This window comes from Elaeis guineensis, chromosome 15 (assembly GCF_000442705.2).
Source record: "Elaeis guineensis isolate ETL-2024a chromosome 15, EG11, whole genome shotgun sequence".
In the NCBI taxonomy this organism is placed as follows: Eukaryota; Viridiplantae; Streptophyta; class Magnoliopsida; order Arecales; family Arecaceae; genus Elaeis; species Elaeis guineensis.
In genome coordinates, this window is record NC_026007.2 from 57,476,725 (window position 1) to 57,499,904 (window position 23,180).

At 37.2% G+C, this 23,180-nt stretch overlaps 1 protein-coding gene across 1 annotated transcript; it reads left to right on the forward strand.

Moving 5' to 3' along the window:
* Positions 1-8,773: 8,773 nt before the first annotated feature.
* LOC105058010 (methionine--tRNA ligase, chloroplastic/mitochondrial) lies at positions 8,774-21,780 on the forward strand. The gene is made up of 12 exons (XM_010940762.4): positions 8,774-9,192; positions 9,548-9,691; positions 9,857-10,006; positions 11,114-11,281; positions 11,840-11,964; positions 13,328-13,421; positions 14,460-14,558; positions 15,701-15,881; positions 16,047-16,162; positions 17,100-17,255; positions 20,920-21,048; positions 21,417-21,780. Exons 1-12 carry the CDS (start codon positions 8,779-8,781, stop codon positions 21,585-21,587), a joined length of 1,947 nt encoding a protein of 648 aa, XP_010939064.1. The 5' UTR covers positions 8,774-8,778; the 3' UTR covers positions 21,588-21,780.
* Positions 21,781-23,180: the final 1,400 nt, after the last annotated feature.

Consider the following 23,180-nt stretch of genomic DNA (forward strand, 5'->3'; position numbering starts at 1 on the left):
ATAACTACCTTTTTTTATAGATGATTTTGTAGTTTCGGATCCATCTATTGAGTAGATATTTTTAAAAAGATATTTATTATATTATATTTTATATTAGTTTATTGATAAATAGAAAATATAAAATTTTTAATTTTTATTTTATTAAAATTTATTTTATTTTATTATTTATTATTAGAGTAAGTTAACTGAATACTTTTTTTATATACTTATATGATTTTATTGATTTAGTTATATTTATTCATATCACTGTGAAGTATTTGATCATTTAGATGGTTCTTTTCCTTCTATTATATTTATCTTTTTAAATCTATTTAAATAGATTATTGAATCAAGATAAAATATTATTCTAAAAAGAGACATGATGTATATGATGTTAGGCAGATTTAAGAAAAAAATATATCAAATTTTAATAATTTTTAAGATATTTTTAGTGATTCTAGATTCATAGCCCTATAAATATTTTAAAATATATTTAAGATTTATTTTCAATTAGTTATCTAATTTTTTTATAAATATTTATTTGTTATAATTATATAAATAGATATTATTAAAATTTTATCAAGAAAAAATTTTGAAGAAATTATCAAGAAGTTAGAATTGCCTAATTCAATATATGAAATCAAAGTTCAATACAATATAACGAAGTTATCAATCGCACTCAGCAGATAAGACTGTGAATCTCATTATTTTTTTTAGTTATTAATTTTTTATTATATTTTAGGAATACATTACTATTTTTATAGTATTTAGTGTGTACTAAAATAAATTTTAAATCAATATGAAAAGTGATATTGTCTTTTTATTTTTTTTCATTATTTTTGTTTTCATTGATTTTTTGTATGTTTTTTTCTATTTTTTCTTTATTTTTCTCGGAGTCTCAATTTGGTGGGAGGCTTAGAGTAGCTGAATAGAAAAGTTTAGATCCATCTCAATCAGATGAAAAGCTTGGATCGGTCGAGGTAAGTCTCTCTCTCTCTCAATAAAATTTATTGAAATATGTTATTTTTTATAAATTATTTTTTTACTATCATTTGGTAGTTTAAAAAATTTGTTACTGTCTTGATGCTAATTTTAAATAGAATTTTACAATCAAAAATAAAGTTCTAGATAAGGATGATATTTGATGTTTTATACATGATGTATGTAGCTGTTAGGTACCAATTACTTTGTATTGAATGATTGTATGTTTTTAAAGAGCACAAATACGATCAATATATTTTTTTAAAAAAACAAATTATATGTTTCAAAAAAAATATTGATTTTCTATTATTATCATATTTTATTATTTTTAAACATCATTTAAGTAGAGCTTGCTGCATAATGCGGGTTACTTGCTAGTTTATATACAATGATGATACATTCATATGATCGATTTATAACCTACCATGACTAAAATGTAATTATATAAAAAATATGTGAATTATTATGTGAATTATTTATCAAATTGGGAAGGGCTGACATTTTCGGTCTGCATCCAAATTTTGTATAACCTTTATCCAATGAACAAATCTAGTAGGTTGAGAAATTCTTTATCAACCATCTCTGGTGGAAAAAACTACACTACTCTGAATTGGATTATGTAGTACAATTAATAATATAGTAGGTATTTAATGTAGTTCAACTTTTTTTCTTTTCAAATTTTTCTAACAAAAATATTCTTTTCTTTCAAGATACAGCAAGTCATAATAACTAATAAGATATCATATAAAAATACAAGAAGTCATATATATTGTTTATGATGTAAGAAAACAAAAGAAAGAAAACTATTATTATTTTTTGATGCCCTATATGACTTTCTGTGAATTCTATTGTATCTCGGATCATGTTATGACATCCTATCATTTGGCATAATATCCTATGTTAATAATATTATTTTTTGATATTTATTTATAGGATACAAATGATGTTATAGGATATCATACGATTATTATGATGTTACGTTACTTTCTATAATATCCTATTAATTGTTATGATGTTTTGTTATTATCTATAACATCCTGATCAAACATGAGGAGTAAAAGATGATGTTTAGGAGGGACAAGGCATTTTGATTAGAAAAAATTATAAAAAAAGTTGAGTTGTATTAAATACATGTCCTATTATTAATTATACTATATAGCCCAATCGAATGAAGGGGTATATTTTTTCTCTATTGAAGTGGGGGATAGGAGTAATTCATTGTGCACCGTATGCGGTGTAGTAAAATTAACATGGAGTGCATCATAGAAAGATTAGTCTAGGTAGCACAATTAATTATGAGATAGATATTTAATATCTACAGCTATTTTTTTTAATTTTTTTGATGAAAATATCTTTTTCTTTTGTAGAACAAAGAAAGAACAATATTATTACTTCCTGATGTATTGTATAACTTTCTGTGAATATATATAATATTTTGAATAATACATATGACTTTTATGTCTTTATATGATATCTTGAATAATACATGGCTTTCTGATACCTTATATGATTTTTTATGATATATATGACATTCTAAATAATATATATGACTTTTTATGAATATATATGACATCTTGAATAATATATATGATTTTTTGATGTCTTATGTAATTTTCTGTCAATATATATGACATCCTGAATAATATATATAACTTTCTATGAATATATATAATATTTTGAATAATATATATAATTTTTTGTATCTTTATATGATATTCTATTGGTTATTATGACTTCTTGATGTCTTATATGATTTTTTAAATAATACATATAACTTTCTGATACCTTATATGACTTTTTTTATTATAATAATCAACAAAATATCATATAAAAATATAAAAAATCATATATATTATTTAAGATATCATATATTTTTGTAAAAAATTATATATATTATTCAGAATGGTCATGTATATTGACAGGAAGTCATATAAGGCATCATATAACGTATTAAGAAGTCATATATATTATTCAGAATATCAGATAAAGATACAGAAAATCATATATATTGTTTAAGATATCATATATATTATTCAGGATATCATATATATTGATAAAAAGTCATATGAGATATCGAAAAGCCATATATATTATTCAGAATATCATATATATTCATAGAAAATCATATATATTTGTTGGGTATAAAATACCCCCCAGCCGAAGTTCATGTCAGGAGTGACCCTCCGGGGATTTTACCGACGTCTGACCTTCGGCGACATCTTTCCGAACCTCTCCGGCGGTCGAGCCTCCGTAACGTTCCCGAGTTCTGCCGACGGATAAACCTCCACCAGTGTCGACCGGATTCTTCACGACGGACAGACTCCATCCAAGTTTCTACGGTGGTCGACCACCTTCTAGACTCCGTCCGGGCTCCTACGGGAGTCGGACTTCTTCTCCGAACTCCAACTGCAGGTAGACTCCGTCCGGGCTCCTACGGGAGTCGGACTTCTTCCCCGAACTCCAACTGCAGGTAGACTCCGTCCGAGCTCCTACGGGAGTCAGACTTCTTCTCCGAACTCCAACTGCAGGTAGACTTCGTCCGGGCTCCTACGGGAGTCGGACTTCTTCCCTGATCTCCAACTGCAGGTAGACTCCGTCCGGGCTCATACGGGAGTCGGACTTCTTTTCCGAACTCCAACTGCAGGTAGACTCCGTCCGAGCTCCTACGGGAGTCGGACTTCTTCCCCGAACTCCAACTGCAGGTAGAATTCATCCGAGCTCCTATGGGAGCCGGACTTCTTCTCTAACTGCAGGTAGACTTCATCCGGACTCCTACGGGAGTCGGACTTCTTCTCCAACTGCAGGTAGACTTCATCCGAGCTCCTACGGGAGCCGGACTTCCGCCCTGAACCCCTGTTGCAGGTAAACCTCATCCGAACTCCTACAAGGGCCGGACTCCGAGCTTTTACTGCAAGCGATCTACTCCGAGCTTCTACTATGGGCTTCGGCTGAGCTTCCTCGACAGATGATCCCCATCCGGGCTTCTACGGAGATCGGACTCCGACCGAACTTCTGTAGCGGACAAATTTCGGACGAACTCCTACGACACATGGACTCTAGCAGCCGGACCCCTCCAGCGGATGAACCTCTCCAGCGCCATCCGACACCCACTGCCGGTCGACCCTCTGTCGAATTCTACGTGAAATCGAACTTCGTCTACGGAAAGCCTCTGATCGAGCTCCTACAGCAAATGGCCCTCGCCTGCAGTATTAACGCCCAAGGCCCCCAACGGTAGAAGGCTCACCAGCAACATCCGAGCTCCTCTCAGATGGATAGCTACCTCTCTCCGTCAGACACCTCAATCGAGCTTCGACCGACAGGCCTGGACTCCTTGGCAGGCCACAGTAATGGCCACGACTCTGCTCCACTTCCTGCGGCCACAGTAATGACCACGACTCTGCTCCACTTCCTGCGATGGATTCTGCGTGGCTCCACCACTCTCTGGCAAGTTGCGACAACGGACACTGATCCACTCTCCGCAACAGGCTCCACGTGGCAGGCCACGGTGATAGCCACGACTCCACTCCACTACTCTTCATAATAAACTCCTCCTGGCCCCATGCAGCCCACTACCAGGCGGTTACAAACGTCGCTGTCAGTCTGTTGCACCCTCTGCCTATAAAAAGGGGATCCCAGATACGTTATTCTCTAAGCTCTAATTTCTATCTCGAAACTCTACTAAAATTTCCATTCGAGCACTCCATTCTTGTTGAAGCAGAGAACTGACTTAAGTGTTGGAGGGTCTTGCCGGAGCACCCCCAACTCCGGTTTAGACTTTCTTTGCAGGTCCCTACGGCGACCGCGACCCCCTCGACTCCAGCTTCTCCGATGCCGGCGGATTTTTGCACCAACAATATTATTGAGGATGTCATATATATTTACAGAAAGTCATATAAGATACCAAGAAGCCATTTTTATTGTTTAGAGTATTATATATATTGCACAGGATTCGATACCACACGGTGCAGCAGAAAGAAAGAAGAAACAAAATAAGAAACACAATATAAATACATGGATCGATCTCAAGTTTGTCTCCACGGGGCGTGCAAGCTTTACTATAAAAAAATAAAATAAAATCAATATAAGAAGAACTCACCACTCAACCTTTATACAAGGTCTCTCAATAAAAAACTTCAAAATCCTCATAAAAGCTCTCTAAAATCTCTCTTGAAGTCTTTCTACACCTCCAAAATGTCACCAGCTCTCCAACACAACTGACGGCTTATCAATCAGAGTTATATAAACTCCAAAAACTCTAAAATACTGTTACACTAGGAAACAGAGTTCCAATCAAATCTAGAATCATTCGTGGCCGTCTGATTGTGATCGGCTCACACCTAAACCATTTGATCATGCACATCAGGGCCACTGATCATGTGATCAAATTTGGAATCAACCTCAGCCATTCGATCGTAACCAGCTATGATCTGGACCGTCGGATTGCGCAAAAAACACTCTGAACCGTGCATGGACTGCGTGTTCAGTCCACGCCAGTCCCATGGACCACCCAGCACCCTGCGATCAATGGTGGACCATGCAGGGGCACTGGGTCGCCCGTGCACACTGGGCCAGCCCACGTGTGCGCCCGTGCTAGGCCTGCCCTATGCGCTGGGCCGCATGCGCCTACGAGCGGGCATCTTCGCCGGCCCGTCGCTGGCCACCGTCGCCTCGTGCACCGTGTCATCCTTTTTTCACGCATATCTTCGCCGTTTAGACTATTCTTGGGCTCGTTGGACTTCGTTCATTGTTCTGGATCTCGTTGTGGGCTCAATATGGACTGAATCTTGAGACGTATTTCCTAACAATCTCCACTTCAACTTGATATTTAGCCTCCACCTATCTTTGAGAGCTTGTGATCCGTCTCACCCCCACGCCCTAGGGCATGTCTGCTATCTCATGGATGGGCAAACGTGGGAGTCGAGCAAGGCCACTTGATCCCACCTTCATCATGGAGTGTGTCCACTCTAACCAAAGATCTGCTCAGAGAATTCTCTTGTGGCAATAGAAATCTCACCCTGTGACGTCGTCTCTTGTCCTTCTAAGTCTTCCGTCTCGTGATAGATCCACCTCCATTTGGAGCTCCACCTCGCTCTGGGCTCCTTCTGGCTCTTGAAACTCTTCCTCGCACTGGGCTCCCTAGCAGATAATAATATTCTCTTGTCCTCTTCTTTTCCTTTAGAACAATCTTATCGCCACGCAACACCTTCAGAATTCCTCCATCAGCTACCATCCTGTAACCTCTCAAATCCAGTATGCTCAATGAGATAAGATTCTGCCTAAAATCGGATATGTATCAGACCTCCCCTAATCTCCTCACTGCACTATCATGTGTTCTCCAACTGACCGTCCCAATGCCTTTGATCGCACAGCTTGATCCATCCGACAGATAAACAGTGCCCTCACTGCTCTTTAGGGAGTCAAACTGCTCCTCTCTGCAACATACATGATAGGTGCATGTAGAATCTAAAATTCACTACTGGGAAGAAGTAGATACCTCATTAGATATCTCCAGAGCATCACCCTCTGAGTCGTTACTGGCCGTCGCTGCAGTAGTCATCGTCCGATCTCTGATTTGAGAGCAATCTTTGGCTAGATGCCCGAACTCGTCATACTGGTAACATCTGGTCTTGCTCAGGTCTCTCATCCTGGACTTAGATTGCCTTCACCACGATCTCCTATCGTCCTGTCTGCCGCCTCCTGCTCCTCTAGAAACCACCAAAGTTGAGCTGCCGCCTGAGCTCGAAGCTGGGTTCTCCCTCTTGAGAACCTCATTTTGGAGAATCATCACGGTAACCTCGTCCATCTTGATGGTGCTCTTCTCCACTAGAAGAGTAGTCACCAAAGACTCATACGAAGGGGAAGCGACGATAGTCAGACCAGTGCCCTGATCTTCTCCTCAACTTTCTTGCCAACGCTGAAGAGATCAGTGAAGATTTTCTAGATGTGGCTGAGACACTCTTGTACGCTCTGTCCTTCAGTCATCCACAACTGGTAGAACTGCCTCTAGAGGAAGAGGATGTTGGTGAGAAACTTCATCATGTACAACTCTTCGAGCTTCGACCACAGCATCATTATGAAAGTCTCACCAAGCATATGGATCACCACCTTATCTGTTAGGTACAAGCAGATCGTACTCACCACCTGCATCTGGAGCCACTTCCAATCCTGCACCTCCATGGTAGTCAGCTTTTCGTCGCACAAGAGAGCATCGATCAACTCTTGCTGGATAAGCACGTCTTTCACCCTTGCCGGCCACAAGGAAAAATCACTCTTTCCTTCAAATCTATTAATCTCCATCTTGATTGTGCTTGTCTTCTCCATCTTCTATCTCATTCATCATCGCTGCAACCTACACTCTGGCACCACTTTGCTCTGATACCAATTGCTATACAAGATCCGGTACCATACGGTGCAGTAGGAAGAAAGAAGAAATAAAACAAGAAACACCATATAAATATGTGGATCGACTTCAAGCCTACCTCCATGGAGCATGCAAGCTTCACTATGAGAGAATAAAATAAAATCAATACAAGAGAAACTCATCACTCAACCTTTGTACAAGAGTCTTTCAACAAAAAGCTCCAAAATTCTCACAAAAGCTCTCTGAAATCTCTCTTGAAGTCTTTCTACACCTTTAGGACGTCACCAGCTCTCCAACACAACTGACGGCTCGTCAATCGGAGTTATATAGACTTTAGAAACTCCAAAATACTATTATATTGGGAAACAGAGTCTCAATCAAGTCTAGAATCATCTGTGACCTTCCGATCGTGATCGGCTAGCACCAGAGCCGTACGATCGTGCACATCAGGGCCACTGATCACCTGATTAAACTCCAAATTAATTTCAACCATCCGATCATGATCGGCTGCGATTTGGATCATCGGATCGTACAAAAAATACTCTGGACCACACGTGGACTGCATGTTCGGTCCATGTCGGTCCCATGGACTGCCCAGCACCTGCGGTCCATGGTAGACCGTGCAGGGGCATTGGGTCGCCCGCGGGCTGGGTCGACCCATGCACGTGCCCGCATTGGGCTCGCTCTGCGCACTGGGCCTCGTGCACCTGCACGCGTGCATCTCCGTCGGGCTTGGCGGTGCCACCGCCAGCCTCCACCGGCCTGCCACCAGCCGTCGCCACCTCGTGCACCGTGCTGTCCTTCTTTCACACGTATCTTCGCCGTTTGGACTTCATTTGGGTAGTTTTTGGGCTCGTTGGACTCCGTTCATCGTCCTGGACTTCGTTGTGGACTCAATGTGGATCGAATCTCGAGATATATTTTTTAATAATATAAAAGTATGGAAAGTCATATGTATTATTCATGATATTATATATATTCATAGAAAATTATATATATTTTTCAAGATGTCATATATATTGACAATAAATTATATAAAATATCAGAAATCATATATATTATTCAATATATCGTACATTTTCGTAGGAAGCTATATAACGTATCAGAAGATCATATATATTACTCAGGATATCGTATAAAGATACAAGAAATTATATATGTTATTTAAGATCTCATATATATTTATAGTAAATCGTATAAGATATTCAGAAATAATAATATTATTTTTTATTTATTTTATATAAAAAAATAATATTTTTATCACAAAAAATTAAAAAAATATAATATTAAATATTTATTTTATTATTAATTATATTATGTGGTTTAATGTGATTGGATGGTGTGCCCGTCAATTTTGCTGCATCGCCCTCCAAAAAGAATTTGACTGGTGGACAACAATTACTCCAGGCAGGTTGCGTTCGCGTTGAGCACAGCCCAAGTTGAGCCCCTGCTCTCGCATGCAACAGGATTATCCGATGCCGGCCCACCACGTGCCACCAAAGCACAATTCTCCTTCATCGTCCACTCGAGACCTAGCTGGCCAGAGCAAAAGGGCGAGGGATCTCTCCATGGTCGGACGAGCTCTGCTCTCCTGTCAGAGCGGTCTCTACGTCGCCGCTCCACTCTCCTCCATCCGCGTCGGCACCAGATGCCTAGCGGATTCCCTGCCCCTCCTCCGCCGATGCCCGGCGGCGCCCTTCTCGTCCTCTACTCGCTGCCGGAGCCACATCCGGACCGAGGCGGTGGAGGCGAAGAAGCCCGCAAAGGCGGAGCCTTTCGTCATCACGACCCCTCTTTACTACGTGAACGCCCCTCCCCACATGGGCAGCGCCTATACCACCATCGCCGCCGATGCCATTGCCCGGTTTCAGGTTTGCTCCATGGTTCTCCTCTCTCGTTCTATTTTGGATCGAAGTTGATAGGATTCAGTTTTGGGTACTCCTTTTATTTTGGTGAAGTTATGTAATGATCTTTTGTTCATTTTTGATTGATCTGTGGTCTAAATTAGACAAATGTGGTATTCTGTCGATGCTAAGGGAAGAAAATTTTGGTTTTGTCTTATTTTGGATATCTTTTGTTCACAAATGCTCTTGCTAGTGTCAGTCTTCTCGCGACATTGGAGCCAGTTGCTACTTAAAGTTAATAATGGAGTTTTTATTCTCTTACATACGGTTAATTATATTTCTATCTTTTTTTTTTTGAGTAATGTTATTGTCTTTGCATCAGAGGCTGCTAGAGAACAGAGTTATATTCATCACAGGGACAGATGAGCATGGAGAGAAAATTGCTGCAGCCGCAGAGGCTAGTGGCAACAGCCCCAGCGAGCACTGTGACACTGTTTCACAAGCCTACCGGATGCTCTGGAAAGATGTATCTATCCATATTCTTTGCCTTTTAGATTATTTATTATGTATAAGTGCTTTAGATTTCGACTTTTTTAAGCTAGATGTTGAATTGATCGAATTCATGTAGAGAATTTGTTGTTTATAGAATGAGCTGGATAAACATTACCTTTTATTTGCTCGTTGATGGCAGCTGGACATAGCATATGACAAGTTCATTCGCACTACTGATTCAAGGCATGAAGCGGTCGTGAACGAGTTCTATTCTAGAGTGCTCAATAATGGTGATATATACCAAGCTGACTATGAGGGGCTCTACTGTGTGAACTGTGAAGAGTACAAGGTAACATTTCATATCTTCGTCATACTGCATAAAATTTTCTTCTTCTTCTCCTCCTCCTCCAATTTTAACTTGTTCATCAGTTAAACATGAAGTAATATTCTGAATCCATGGCTAAAGAATTCTGATAATTAAATTCACTTTTGAGGTAGTCTTGTATAAATGTAATTATTTATGTGGGACCTCAGTTTAGTTGGATACTAATGTGAAGATTTGTCAAGTCAATATGTGGCTTTATACACAAAATTTATTCCTTGGCAAAATTTGTCCTGTTCAATAAATTCAATTTTCTGAAGACCCTTTTATGTTTTTTCTCTTTTCTCTTTTCTTTTCTTTTTTTTTCTTTTTTTTAAAACCCAAGCTATATTACTTCCAATATATGCAATGGTAGGCCAACATACAAAACAGGTGATCAGCACACCACAGTGATTGACAAAAGGCCTCATGGATTAACAGCTGTATGCCATCAATTCATGATTTTGACCATCAGCAAGATGAGCCAAGATCATTTGAGCCCGGCTCAGCTAGGAAATCCCAATCTTGAACATTTTCTATTGCTTGGCTCATAAAGGAGCCGAGCCTGAACATGAACCGTTTGAAAATGTGAGATAGAGCTCAGCTGGGCTTAATAAAAGTGTGGCTCCGGGCCTATATGAGCCGAGCTTGAAACTTATATAGAACTTGAGCCGAGCTCAAGCAGCTTTTTGAAGTACCGAGCTTAACTTGAGCAGCTTGATACTTGCCTTATCTCAGTTTGTTTGCACCCCTACTGAAAATGTTATGAGGACTTGACTCTATCATGGAAAGGATAGCTAGGTGACATCATTTTTTACATTGAACGGTAAAGTGGCCTCAGTATTTGGAAAATAGCTAGAGATGTTTGTCTAAGATTTCTTCTGCATTTTCTGTATAATTTCAAGAGGAAATATGTTTCAAGTAAAAGAAAAAAAAGCATTTATCATTATTTTGCACTCTTGTTTGATAGTACTTTTAATAGCTTCAGAGATGCACTACTGTGATACTTCATCTACTTATTCTTCTTTGAATTTATTTGTTCTCAACTATGTTCATCAATCTGTCTTCAATCATCCGTCTGGGTAATAAATGCAGGATGAGAAAGAATTGCTGGAAAACAATTGCTGTCCCATGCATCTAAAGCCTTGTGTACTACGAAAGGAGGAAAACTACTTTTTTGCTCTATCAAAGTATCAAAAAATGCTGGAACAGTTTTTAATACATAATCCAGATTTTGTGAAGCCTTCATTTCGCTTGAATGAGGTGAGGTATTAATAGCTGTCCAATCCTTGGATTTGTTAAGTTATGGATTTAGCGTTTAGTGCATTTTTGTTTTGAATATGGTTAAAAAAATTGAGTTTTGACATAAAACTTTTAGTTTATCCAATACTTAATGCTGTTATTGTAATGCATCTTGTATGGCTCATGGGTTTCTTAAATATCAGAGCTCAATTTTAATTTTAGTTTTAATCTTTTTAATGTTCAGCTCTTTAGGTTCGATCTTGAAAGATATTTCGTGACTATGACATTTTCATAGCAATGTTCCTGTAAATATATAGTTAACAAAATTAAGCAATCGAACCAAAATCTCATCATAGATGGATGTTCTTTTCTGCTCCCACAATTATATTGAAGTTGTTTGCATTTCTAAGACTTCATTTCACCAAGACCTCTCGTTGAATAACATTTGTTCATTCATTCATTCAGAAGTCTACAGTCTTTAATATGGCTGATTCAAGCCACAAGAAGCCAGGGGTTTATGCATTCTCACTACTGTCTTGGAGTTTATGATCGCATTTTCTGACCGAGATATTGTTTTAGGTGCAAAGCTGGATTCAGAGTGGGCTGAAAGATTTCTCTATTTCCCGCTCATCTGTAGAGTGGGGCATACCTGTGCCAAATGACACTAGACAAACTATTTATGTCTGGTTTGATGCTTTGTTGGGGTAAAATCATCCTTCCACTTATCTCCTGCTTAATTTGTAGTCTGCATGTATGCAAACTTTTCTATAGTAATAAACAATTACATATCTCCATAATCTTAAGATGTTTCAGTTCATCATTTCACAAGATAGTGGTAAAACCCTAGCCAAAGCTGAGTGCATAATGGCTTCATGGTGCATTGTGCTTGGGTTCGACGATTGCATTTCTATGGTTGCTTGAGAAGTAATCTCTTAAATGGTTTTTGCATAATTCTTTCAATGTTTTCATCCCAGTGGGGCTGAATGCCTGGAAAATTAGAAATATTTGTTTTCGATCCCAAAATAGAACTTCCGAAAGGTTCATAATGTTGAAAAATATATCAGTGTATTCTGTTTTTCCATTGTATTTTTCATTGTTTGGCCAATTTTTATGTTGAACAAGAAAGTTTGATGGTTGGGCACTACTGGGGTTCTACGGCAGGATTTGAAGGTATTATATTTAAAATTCATGATTTGGTTTTCTTTATCTATTTGAAATTTTTGAAATTTTAAAAGTTCATCTTTTTAAGGAGGTTTTTGGCTGTTAAAAAGGGAAGTTGAAAAATGGGAAAATTTGAACATAAGGAGAGCAAAATGTGACTCCAAAGAATTCCAATCAACGTAGAAATTTTTGTTTTATGATTTTACAACCTTCTTTTGAGATTTCATCAAACAACCATACATCTACATTGCAAAATCATGACTAGAATTTCAGAAAATATAAAATATCATTATTTTCTAGTACATCCTATATATCTTGCTAGGATGTAGCTTCTTGTAGTCGCGCTGTACTTAAGGTATGCTCTATTTTTCCTGTTGAAAGGAGTAAGGTCTGAAAACATTGTTTTATTTTTCCCCATCTCTTTTCTGCCAAAAGTTTTCAAAATTTCTTACCTATGCTACTTGAAAACTGAGTTTGAGGTTCACTCAGAACAAACTTTTGAATTTGAGCTTCTCATCTTGAATTGCATCCTCAGGGTTGTGAAATAGCCATCTTACCGACTAAGCTACGGTTTTATTCAGAATATAAGCAGCGCTCAATTAACCATTACCTAATACCTGACATTTATGAGATTTCTTTGTAAGTCCTTCACTAATTATCTCTTATCTAAAGCTATATCATCTTTAATAATCAAGTACTTTACCCTTTTTTATGAGAAGGTTTTGGTCCTTCTTGGCTTCTTCACTATCCTTTCTTTTCTACCCTTTCAATACAAAACTGAGTGCCCTTTGTCACTAGACCACTGCATAGTCTTTATTGTCTAAGTTATCTCCCATTGATTTCCTATTACTTAATTTTCATTGTGACTTCTTAATTTTGTAATGAACATGGTGTCCTTCCTTGCAGGTACATTTCAGCATTATTACAGGATGGAGAGAAACCAACTTTACAACAAGCTATTAGTTCTGGTTGGCCTGCTTCATTACACTTAATAGGCAAGGTACTACCGTATTGCTATGCTCCCTATTCTATTGTTGAACAGCATTCTTGGTTCTAATGACTTATAAGGGCAGTGTAGTGCATGTGCCTTCGATGGTGCTCGTTGTTAGTACTGTTCTGTTTTGGTGCATGTGTGCGCAGTCTATTGTGGGTGCATCACATTGAGATGCTAATTCATGGATAGAAGTTTTTTGGAAAATAAAAGCTAGTTCACACTTAAAGCCATAATTAAGGATTTACTTTATAGTTGTCCTCCATTCATGTGCCTATATGGAACTTTTACTTGTGGCATTGTGATGCATTGTTATCACAAAACTCAAAAAGCCTTGGCCGTAGTAAAAATGTCCAAGTTCTTTTAAAAGATTGGAAGTATAATTTTCATAGAATGGAAGCCTGGGTAATTTGCTATACCATCTTTATTCTTTTTCTTAAATCATATTTGATGTCTAACAGTGATATAAGTCAACACGACTTGTAGTTCTACGTGCTGCGAAATTTCTCCTTAGGTTGATTATTTAGTGTTTTACACCTTAATTTTGTATCCATTTCCTTGCTGCTTTCACCTTTATGTTGTTCTTTTTGTTTTATGTCTGCTTGCTTTAGTACTTTTTCTCTCCTTTCCATTTGTGTTTCTCTTATAAATTCTCTCATTTGCCTGTTGAAAGAAATATGCTAAGAAGGCTGTGTTGATCCTGCAAATAATTCTTTAGTATATAATACCATTTAGGTGTTAAATGTCATCCTTTGAGATCTTTTGGTTTTCTCCTATGAATTTAGATCTGGAAGATTTATATAGAAGGTCTCCATACATCTACACTTTTGTTGGTTATGCCTGTTTCATACCACATAGAACCAAATCCATTGTTTTATGGTAAAAGTTACTTACTAATAAGCTTGTCAGATTACATTGCATTTCACTTTGTATGATACTTAAATTTCGTTCAGTTCCTGGCCCCAGAACTTAATTTTCATATATTTCTTGTTCTCAATGGATAAAGCGGAGGATCTTATTTTTTTGTTTCCTGCTTTACATCTGCAGGACATCTTGCGATTTCATGCAGTTTATTGGCCAGCGATGTTAATGTCAGCAGGATTAAGTCCTCCAGACATCATCTTTGGTCATGGATTCTTGACAAAGGTTTGGATGACCATCTTGTTGACTTTAATTAGAGTTTTATAAACCATAAAGCACTTCAGTTTTTGCTAAAATTCAAGTATGGAGTGACTGCAATGTTTTAGTTTTTGAAAACAGAACGTTGGTCCCTTAAGATTCAGATATCCCTTATCAGAAAAACATTAGTCATGTTGGAATTCTAATATTATCTTCAGTGCAACTTTGAAAATTTCTCTTTCTGCACCAGCTCATCTACTTATGACATTTACTGGTTGCATTTCTATCATTGACTCAATCCAGATCGCATATGCCAGAAATCTCCTGAAACCTGTCATTCTAATATTGTTCAGAACTTTCAATTGGTCCATGACCTATGCTTGAATTCACTATCCATCTCGATTTAATTTCAGCAAATCTGTGTTGCTTGTATTGCATCTTTTTCTTTATTTATTTATTTTTTGTTCCTGATATCTGCTTGTGGCATCCGGATTCTGGACAATTGTATCTTTCACATTGACCTAGAAATATGTTTATCCTTTTAACCTGATACTTACACAGTTTCTTCTTCATGAGGAACTGTGCAACCAAATCATGTAAACCATAATCGATGTTCTTTTTTGGTAGCTGATTGATGGGTTGTCATGAGATCTATGTAAGTTTGACACAGATTAACTGAGATAAATCAGTCAGGGCATTGGGTACGGTGCAGAAGGTATTAAAATTTTGCAAATTTGAGCATGTGATTATCATTTCATTGAAAATATGATATTTAGAGTTGGGATATGTACACAATTTTTGAGATCCAAATTTGCACTAGAAGTTGAGATTGGTCAGGAAACCTCTCTGAGATGATGAGTAAAGACCTGGTATGCATTATATTTGAATCAATTGTATATGAGCCCACAAAAACCTTATCTGATGTAACATACCAACTTTCTGCTGCTTTATCATCATAGAAAACTTGGCGTTCTTGCACATTTTATTTGTCAATCACATCTCATGTGTTCGGACTTCGGTACATGGTTTGCAGAAATGCATCTTCTTCTTTGCCTTCTTCTTTGTCATGGATGTACATAAGTTGTTTAAAAATACCATGGAATCTGATGAAATATCTCATTATTTATTTTCATTTCATGCAGCACTACTTTTTATTTTGAAAATTTTAGGATGGTTTGAAGATGGGGAAATCATTGGGAAATACTCTTGACCCAAAGGATCTGGTGGATGGATTTGGAGCTGATGCTGTCAGGTACTTCTTCCTGCGAGAAGTGGAATTTGGGAATGATGGGGACTATTCAGAGGACCGTTTCATAAACATAGTCAATGCACATCTTGCAAATACAATTGGTATGTCTACTTTGCTACTTATGTCATTCTTGATTGTAGTGTTTTTATACCCTTTTCTGGTAGTATGTATTTACTTCAGTTGGAGTAATTCTCTACTCAGTTTCTATGCTTAGTTGGATTCCCATTTTATCTGGATTCATCTGTCTATGTATCTTATATGCACAGGAAACCTTCTCAATCGCACACTTGGACTTTTGAAGAGGAACTGCCAGTCCACATTGGCTTATGATTCTAGTACTGCAGTGGAAGGAAATCCATTCAAAGATACTGTAGAAAAGTTGGTAAGGATTACTAATATATTCTTGAAGATATCATCTCTTTTGAATTTTATGTTATGTCGTTTAGAGTCTGCTCCTGGATGGTGTCACCAGGATGCACTATTTTGTTGCAGCTTTTAATGAGTTTTTCTGTGTTATCTGAAACACATGATTTAATATGGAGTCCTTTTTTAATCCCATGTAGTTTTAAATTTTGGGAGTTTCATTGCGAGTAAAACTCATCTACACCAAAAGAGCTGCTTATACGTGTCTAATGGTGAATGGGTTAAACAAGAAAATCATTGAAGGGAGAAAAGAGTTTTGAGTGATATCCATGGAACTATGCCAGGATTTCTTATCTTCATTTCTACCACATTTCGACATGTGCCAGTGGCTTCATCTGGACAAAGCATAGACTTTCATTATATTTTCCCAAGTGATGGATGGAGAAGTGAAGTTTACCAGGTGGCTGATACCTTGCGGAGGACCTCATGTTAGAAGAAATTTTTGGCAGAACTGCTACAGAATTAAGCCTTTGCATATGTGCATGCATGTCGAGAAGGGGAAGGATGCCACCAGCTAGATCCTATTTCATTTTTTTTTTCCTGGTGTAATAATTCATTTCTTCCAGTATCTTCGTTGTTTTGGTTCCTGGCCTTATACTGCATAATTTCTTCTGTGGCTTATCACAGCTGGACCAGAGGCATGTCCACTGATGGGTGCTTCTTACATATTAACTCTTCCTGACTATGCATTGTGCAAGCTGAAACATATCAAAATTCCTTTCATTTGCAAACCATGATACATGAGTGTATATTGTCATCAAAGATTACTTTCTTTAAACATTTGCTTACTATAATACAAAAGCTTATTAGCATGAAAAGTTGTCACATTGAAATGGATTAGTGTTTGAATTAATAAATCTGTAATACCTTCTCTTACTGATAGCCTGTTTGCATAGGTCGAGAAGGCAAGATACCATTATGAGAATCTCTCTTTATCATCTGCTTGTGAATCAGTGTTAGATATTGGTAATGCTGGTAATTCATATATGGATGAACGTTCTCCATGGTCTGGTTTTAAGCAAGGGGGTGCTAGTTCTGATATGGCTGCAAAGGTAATCTTTGAAACTGACTGTATCTTAGTTTTACTGTTTGTTCATCATTTTTGAGCTTCTCTAGTTCTTTCTTTGCTATAATGTTAATCTCGCACCCAATGAATTTTCTGAAATGCAAATCAAAGATCTTGGGAAAGAGCAAATATCAGAAAAAAAAAAATTTCTTAATTGCCTTATGTCCTCTGAATATTACTCCATCCTCATTATGTACCAAAAATAAATTTTTCTTTTAATATTATAAGAAAGGTGGTATTCCACTGATCAATTAAAAGTAGATAGAGGGTAGATCTTTATAACTGAGGGCCTGTTTGGATAATCCTGTGCAATCCAACAGGATTCATAAGAATACAGGCCAGACAAAGCCCATTTCACAATATTCAAGGAATTTTTTTAAGAGTGGGCTGGCCCAAATCCTATAGGGAGAAAAAGATGATCTCACCAGGTCTTTTTTTCCACCCTATAGGAATGGACTGGAAGAGGTTCAGTTGACATGGGCTGGGCCAGGTTTCATATTTTATAATATTAGACATCATGTATGCATATAGTTTGGAAGATAGGTGCTTGACAGGCCAGGCCTGATTCCTGTAGGATTTTCAGTCCAGTCCTACAGGAATATCCAAACAAGCCCTGAGGGGTTCTAGAGACTGGATGCACCTTAAATAAGTAGGTCTACCTTACAAAGAACTCTCAAAAGAAAGCAAAACTACTCAAAAAAATTCCTTAAAATATTTCAGACAAAAGTCTAAGCTAGAATGAGCCAGATCCCTTGACCCATTACATAAGGTTCTTGGTCAACAACATGTCTCCTCGAAGCAATCTGTATTAGGTGGCAGTCTGCTGTGGAAACAGTGGCCAATTTTCTTCTTCTGAAAAACTGAAATGGCCCAGTCCAAGGAGGAATAAAGATTGGTTGCATTATGCTTCATCACCTCCATGGAGCTTTATTTGTCGGTGAAACCATGGCTGCATTGTAGCCATATAACCCAACAAAAGATGATCATAGGAAGAAGGTAAGCGAAGATCTTTGGTTTATAAAAGGTGGTTGTAGCCATATAACCCAACAAAAGATGATCATAGGAAGAAGGTAAGCGAAGATCTTTAGTTTATAAAAGGTGTCCTAATTTTGTGAAGTTGCTTGAGTTGAAAATCGTGAGCAAAAACAGAAAACTATAGTGATCAGGATGTTGTGGTGGGCTTTGGATGCATTTTTCTTTTGGAGAGAGTGGAGTGAGCAATGAGTGAACTAGAAGAAACTGAACAGCTGCATGGATAAAAGACACTGTTTTGTAGAGCTGAACTAACATACAGGGGTAGAATTGGTTAGTTTGGTTGTGGGATTTGGCTTTGATTAGACTGTTATACTAAGATCCCTTGGTTTTATCTATAACCTGCTCACGTTCTTATAAAGTACCCTAAACTGTTAAACCTTTATCCAAATTGCCTAGCAGATTCATTTGATTTTAGATTTAGTCAAATTGGATGAGGAGCTAGGGATCCGTTTTGCCTTTTTTCATTCCTTTGACAATTATGTAACTGTCATGACTCTTACTGCTGGTAGCTACTAGCATAAAATCTTTAAACAGGCGTTACTGAGGATTTCAACATAATGCAAGTTTAATGGGTCGCTATGTACCTTGAAAATCTCCTTGAGCATCTTATATTTTGTTAGTTCAGGTTTCGAATATGATCAAATATATAGATCAAAGGAAAGAAAAGAAAATGAAGAACTGCAACAACTTCTTTTTGTGCTCTTTGAAATAATTTCATACAAGTACATTTGACTATATGTATATATGTATATGTATGTATGCATGTATGATCCAATCGGGGAGAAAGAAGGAATTCCTTCAACCCAGTCAACGTGAATCTCTGAAAAGAATAAGGAAAAATAAGGGAATTTTGGAAGTAGGGTTTTAGGTCCTTTTTCTATCATTAATTGCACAATTGAATTGATTGCAGTCCCGTTGTTTGTACTAGTTAGATGCATCCTTATAAATCTGGATTGGATTTCTCTTCTAGTTGGAGGAGATCATCACTTTTCCAAAATAGTCATGATTAGTGGAAATAATCATGAAAATTTAAATTTTTCCTGGAGCTAGATTTCGACTTTTACATCAACGTTATCTTCAATTGCTTTGCCTCCCGGATTTAGAGTTATATTCGGTCAAAATCTTGGCTAAAAAGGAAACTTTTGTCTTCATTGGTCCATTTTGAGGCCCAAACATTAGCGTATGGCATCTATCACCGCATGCCTCGAAGCCTTTAAGGGCGCTGCAGGGTCATAGATCACAAAAAGCTGCCTAACTTAAAGAAAAAGAGGACCTTGATTGGATGTCATATAGTTATGGCCTTCATAAGTTTGGGCATGCAATTTGGCTTTTGATGTGGTGGATCTTGATTTTGGATCCAATTTAGATGTATCCAAAGTGGTCAGAGTGGTCCATAGTGGTTGGTGATCCTCCTAGATCAATATATGAGCCCAAGAACCTGTCTCAAACCTAACATATTGATTCTAGATCCTCCATAATATGGCCTATACCCATAACTGTGATATACAGCAAATTTATTCAACTCAATATGGTTTTCTAAAACTGCTCCATATAATAAATCCCTAAATTATGAGAAAATCAAGAACCAGAGCTAAGAAGTAGAAATGCTTGATATAATCTGTGTTTCATTTTTGCTAGATTGGTGGTGTCCCTTTTTCCTGATATTTTGGTTAATTTAATAAATACTCCTCTAAATGACTGGCTCAATTGACATGATTGAATCTATGATGTCCTTGATATTCTAGGCAACTAGTATATTAGCATGTGGCATGCACATGATGATTATATGGATTTGTGCCATGAAAATAAGTTGTACTACAATTGATGAATGTTTGGATAGATTGATTACTTATTTAATTTGATAAATCTCTCTCTTTCAACACATACAAGTCATGCTAATAGGACTTATCAAGAAAGAGGAATACTGTTCTATCGATGCATCCATATCCAAAAGGGACTTTAAAATCAAAGAGTGGTGGAAATTTTGAGATTCTATTGTACATGAGAAGAACGGAGAGAAAATGATGATGAGAAGAAGTGAACTTATTGCTTGGACGATCGATGGTTGTTCAGGAGTTTCCATTAAATATAGTAAGAGATGTGTTGGCTAAAGTCAATCACAATATTTGCGGTTTAGAGGTTTGTTATTTTAATTTGTGCACGTCTCAACATAACTAAGCCAACTGCTACAAATTACAACAGAAGGCCTGACATTTTCCAACAATGTTTATCTAGAGAAGTGTCGGATGTTTGGACCCTTAGACAAATTCTAGTACTTGATATGTAGAACTGGTAAAATTGAACAGTAATTTTATGCTTGTGTCTAAGCTTTTGTTTTGGATACAGAAAAGGACATCACCTCAACTCGGCGAACAGACACAATGGCTTTTTTATAAGCTATTAATGTTTTAATTGATATGACAAAAATTAGCACTCTTTGGCGGCGAATCTTTTCACAAGTTCATCGCATTACTTATTTTATGCTTCTCTCTGACAACCTTGGCTATGAACATCTTCCATGTCAAGATCAATGAATTTGTGCTCATACATTTTAAGGATTGGTGGGAAATGCAAGGTTATAGTTGCTAATCATTTCATTTTTCATTTATATGCAGGACCTTGTAATTATATTGGAGGCAATGAGGATTATTGCAATTGCTTTATGTCCAATCACACCAAGCCTATGTTTGAGAATATACACACAACTTGGGTTTTCAGAGGATCAGTTTGAAGCAGTGACCTGGGTACTTCCAACTCTTTATGCATCTTCTTTGTCACATAGTGGTATGCTTCTGAGAAGCCTTGTGCATGAAGGAACATAGCTTCTTGGAACTTTTCATGCATTCTTGAGTCCTCCTATTTAGTGTAGTACCTTAGGAAATAGTGGTACTAATAAATATAGATCAATATTCATCTTCAGATTTTTTTTTTTTTTTTTGCTGTTTCTTGAGTGCATTGGTATGCATGATGCTCTTGAGTCTTGACACGTTCTTGCATCAAATTTTAGGATTTTGTCCTGGGTGTGCCTGGTTGGCATCAGCCAATTTTCTTAATTTTACACATTTCAATTGATACTTATCTTGATGATTATCTTGTTGTCTTCATCATGTAGAGTGATACCAAATGGGGAGGGATGAAAGCAGGTCAGAAAATGGCAGATCCTAAGCCAGTCTTTGCAAGGATTGAAAATAGGAAGGAAGGGGAAGATGAAACTAAAGTGCTTCACAAGGTGGTCAAGGATAAGAAGAAAACTTCTCGCAGTCAAGGGCTTGTAGGGACTTAAAATTTAGCACTTTCTACCATGGCTGCTAGGCTTTTTGGTCACTGCAGAGAAGGCACATGACCTACAAGGTTTGCTTATATATGATTGCCTCAGGCTGAGCAGTTCTAAGACCCTGTATTGAGCTTTTGTTGCTAATTGTATGACAATTGCCTCTGGTTCCTGCTAATAATTCTTTTGGAGAACTTTGTTGCAATACTGTGTAAAATTGTCTCTCAAGTGTTATTTCAATAGTCTTCAGTATCTCCCAAGTCAAAAACCTGTTGAACTTGGAGGAAACAGGAGAACCTCCTGTGTTTTCCTTCACAAAGTATCTCAAAGAATTGCATGAACTATCTGCAGTGCCCTTGTACCATCTACCTGAAATCTAGCCTCTTAAGCACAGTCTCGTTAATATCCACTCATTTAAGGTGTCATTTCTTTCATGAAAGATGGATAGAACATCACAATTCTTTTTATCCTACTATTGGTATTTTCATCTTATATTTGATGTGTTTAATACCTTATGCATTTACAAACCACTTGATCACAGCACTTCAATTTCCAAATGAAGCCACATGATCACACAAAGTTCATGATTCACGTGGTCCTCAAAAACTTGTCACACTGACATGCATTTAGCCTCATATCCATGCAACATCTTACTTTTTGACTGATTAAATGACGTAGGAGATTGCAGAGAATGCTCTGCTAAGCTATCAGTAGAGCACCCTGAGAAGGAAAGTTATGTGCTACTTTTGTTTTGAATCCCTGAGAGCACCTTATGCAGGAGAAACTTAAAAATTTAGCCAAGATTTTGTGTGAGCACAATGACAATAATCCCAACGGTCATCAAAGATGGTGGGGTTCATTCTGATTTTAGCCTAGAAAATTAGAAATAAAAGAATACTAATGTAGCTATCATAAAAGATGGTTGTTCTCGATGCAAACCAATCATAATACATTTGTATAGCTATACATGACCCTTGGTTATGGCTTGATAAAAATTCAAGTCTGACATGGCAATGCAGACAACAACAGTTGGATTGCTTGTTATTGTTTCTTTTTTATATCCACTAGAATTAGATATCTTTTCTTGCTATTATTGATGGGGTAATACAAATGCATGCGAAATAACAACTTTCATTGTTACGGTAACAAATGCCACGGGAGTGCTTGTGTTTGAGAAATTCTTTACGTACCATCTGTGGTGTAGAAAATCTGATGTGGAGTGCACTGCTTTGTCCTGTGGATCATGTAGCCATCGCTTTCCAACGCACATTTAATGTCTGCAGTTCTACTTTTTTATTTAAAATTTTGAATGATGAAAATATTTATTTCTTTTTGAAAAAATTATGACATCTTATGCTGATATTATGGCATCTTGTGTTAAAATTATGACTTTCTGCATAGGATGCGATAATTTTTTCACAAGATATCATAAAGAGGGAAGGATATTTTCATCACTGAAAAATTATGGGCCCGTCTTGATCCGACAAAAATATCCTACCTTCTTTATGACATTCTATGAAAAAATTATGACATCCTGTGCAGAAAGTGATAATTTCAACGTAGGATGCCATAATATTAGCACAGGATGTCATAATTTGTTTGGAA

Bases quoted from the DNA above. Each gene is read 5' to 3' on its own strand.
- LOC105058010 (XM_010940762.4), top strand. From the start codon at position 8,779: ATGCAACAGGATTATCCGATGCCGGCCCACCACGTGCCACCAAAGCAC. The intron at 9,193-9,547 runs GTTTGCTCCATG...TCTTTGCATCAG, and splicing joins ATGCCATTGCCCGGTTTCAG to AGGCTGCTAGAGAACAGAGT. The intron at 11,965-13,327 runs GTAAAATCATCC...CCTTCCTTGCAG, and splicing joins TGGTTTGATGCTTTGTTGGG to GTACATTTCAGCATTATTAC.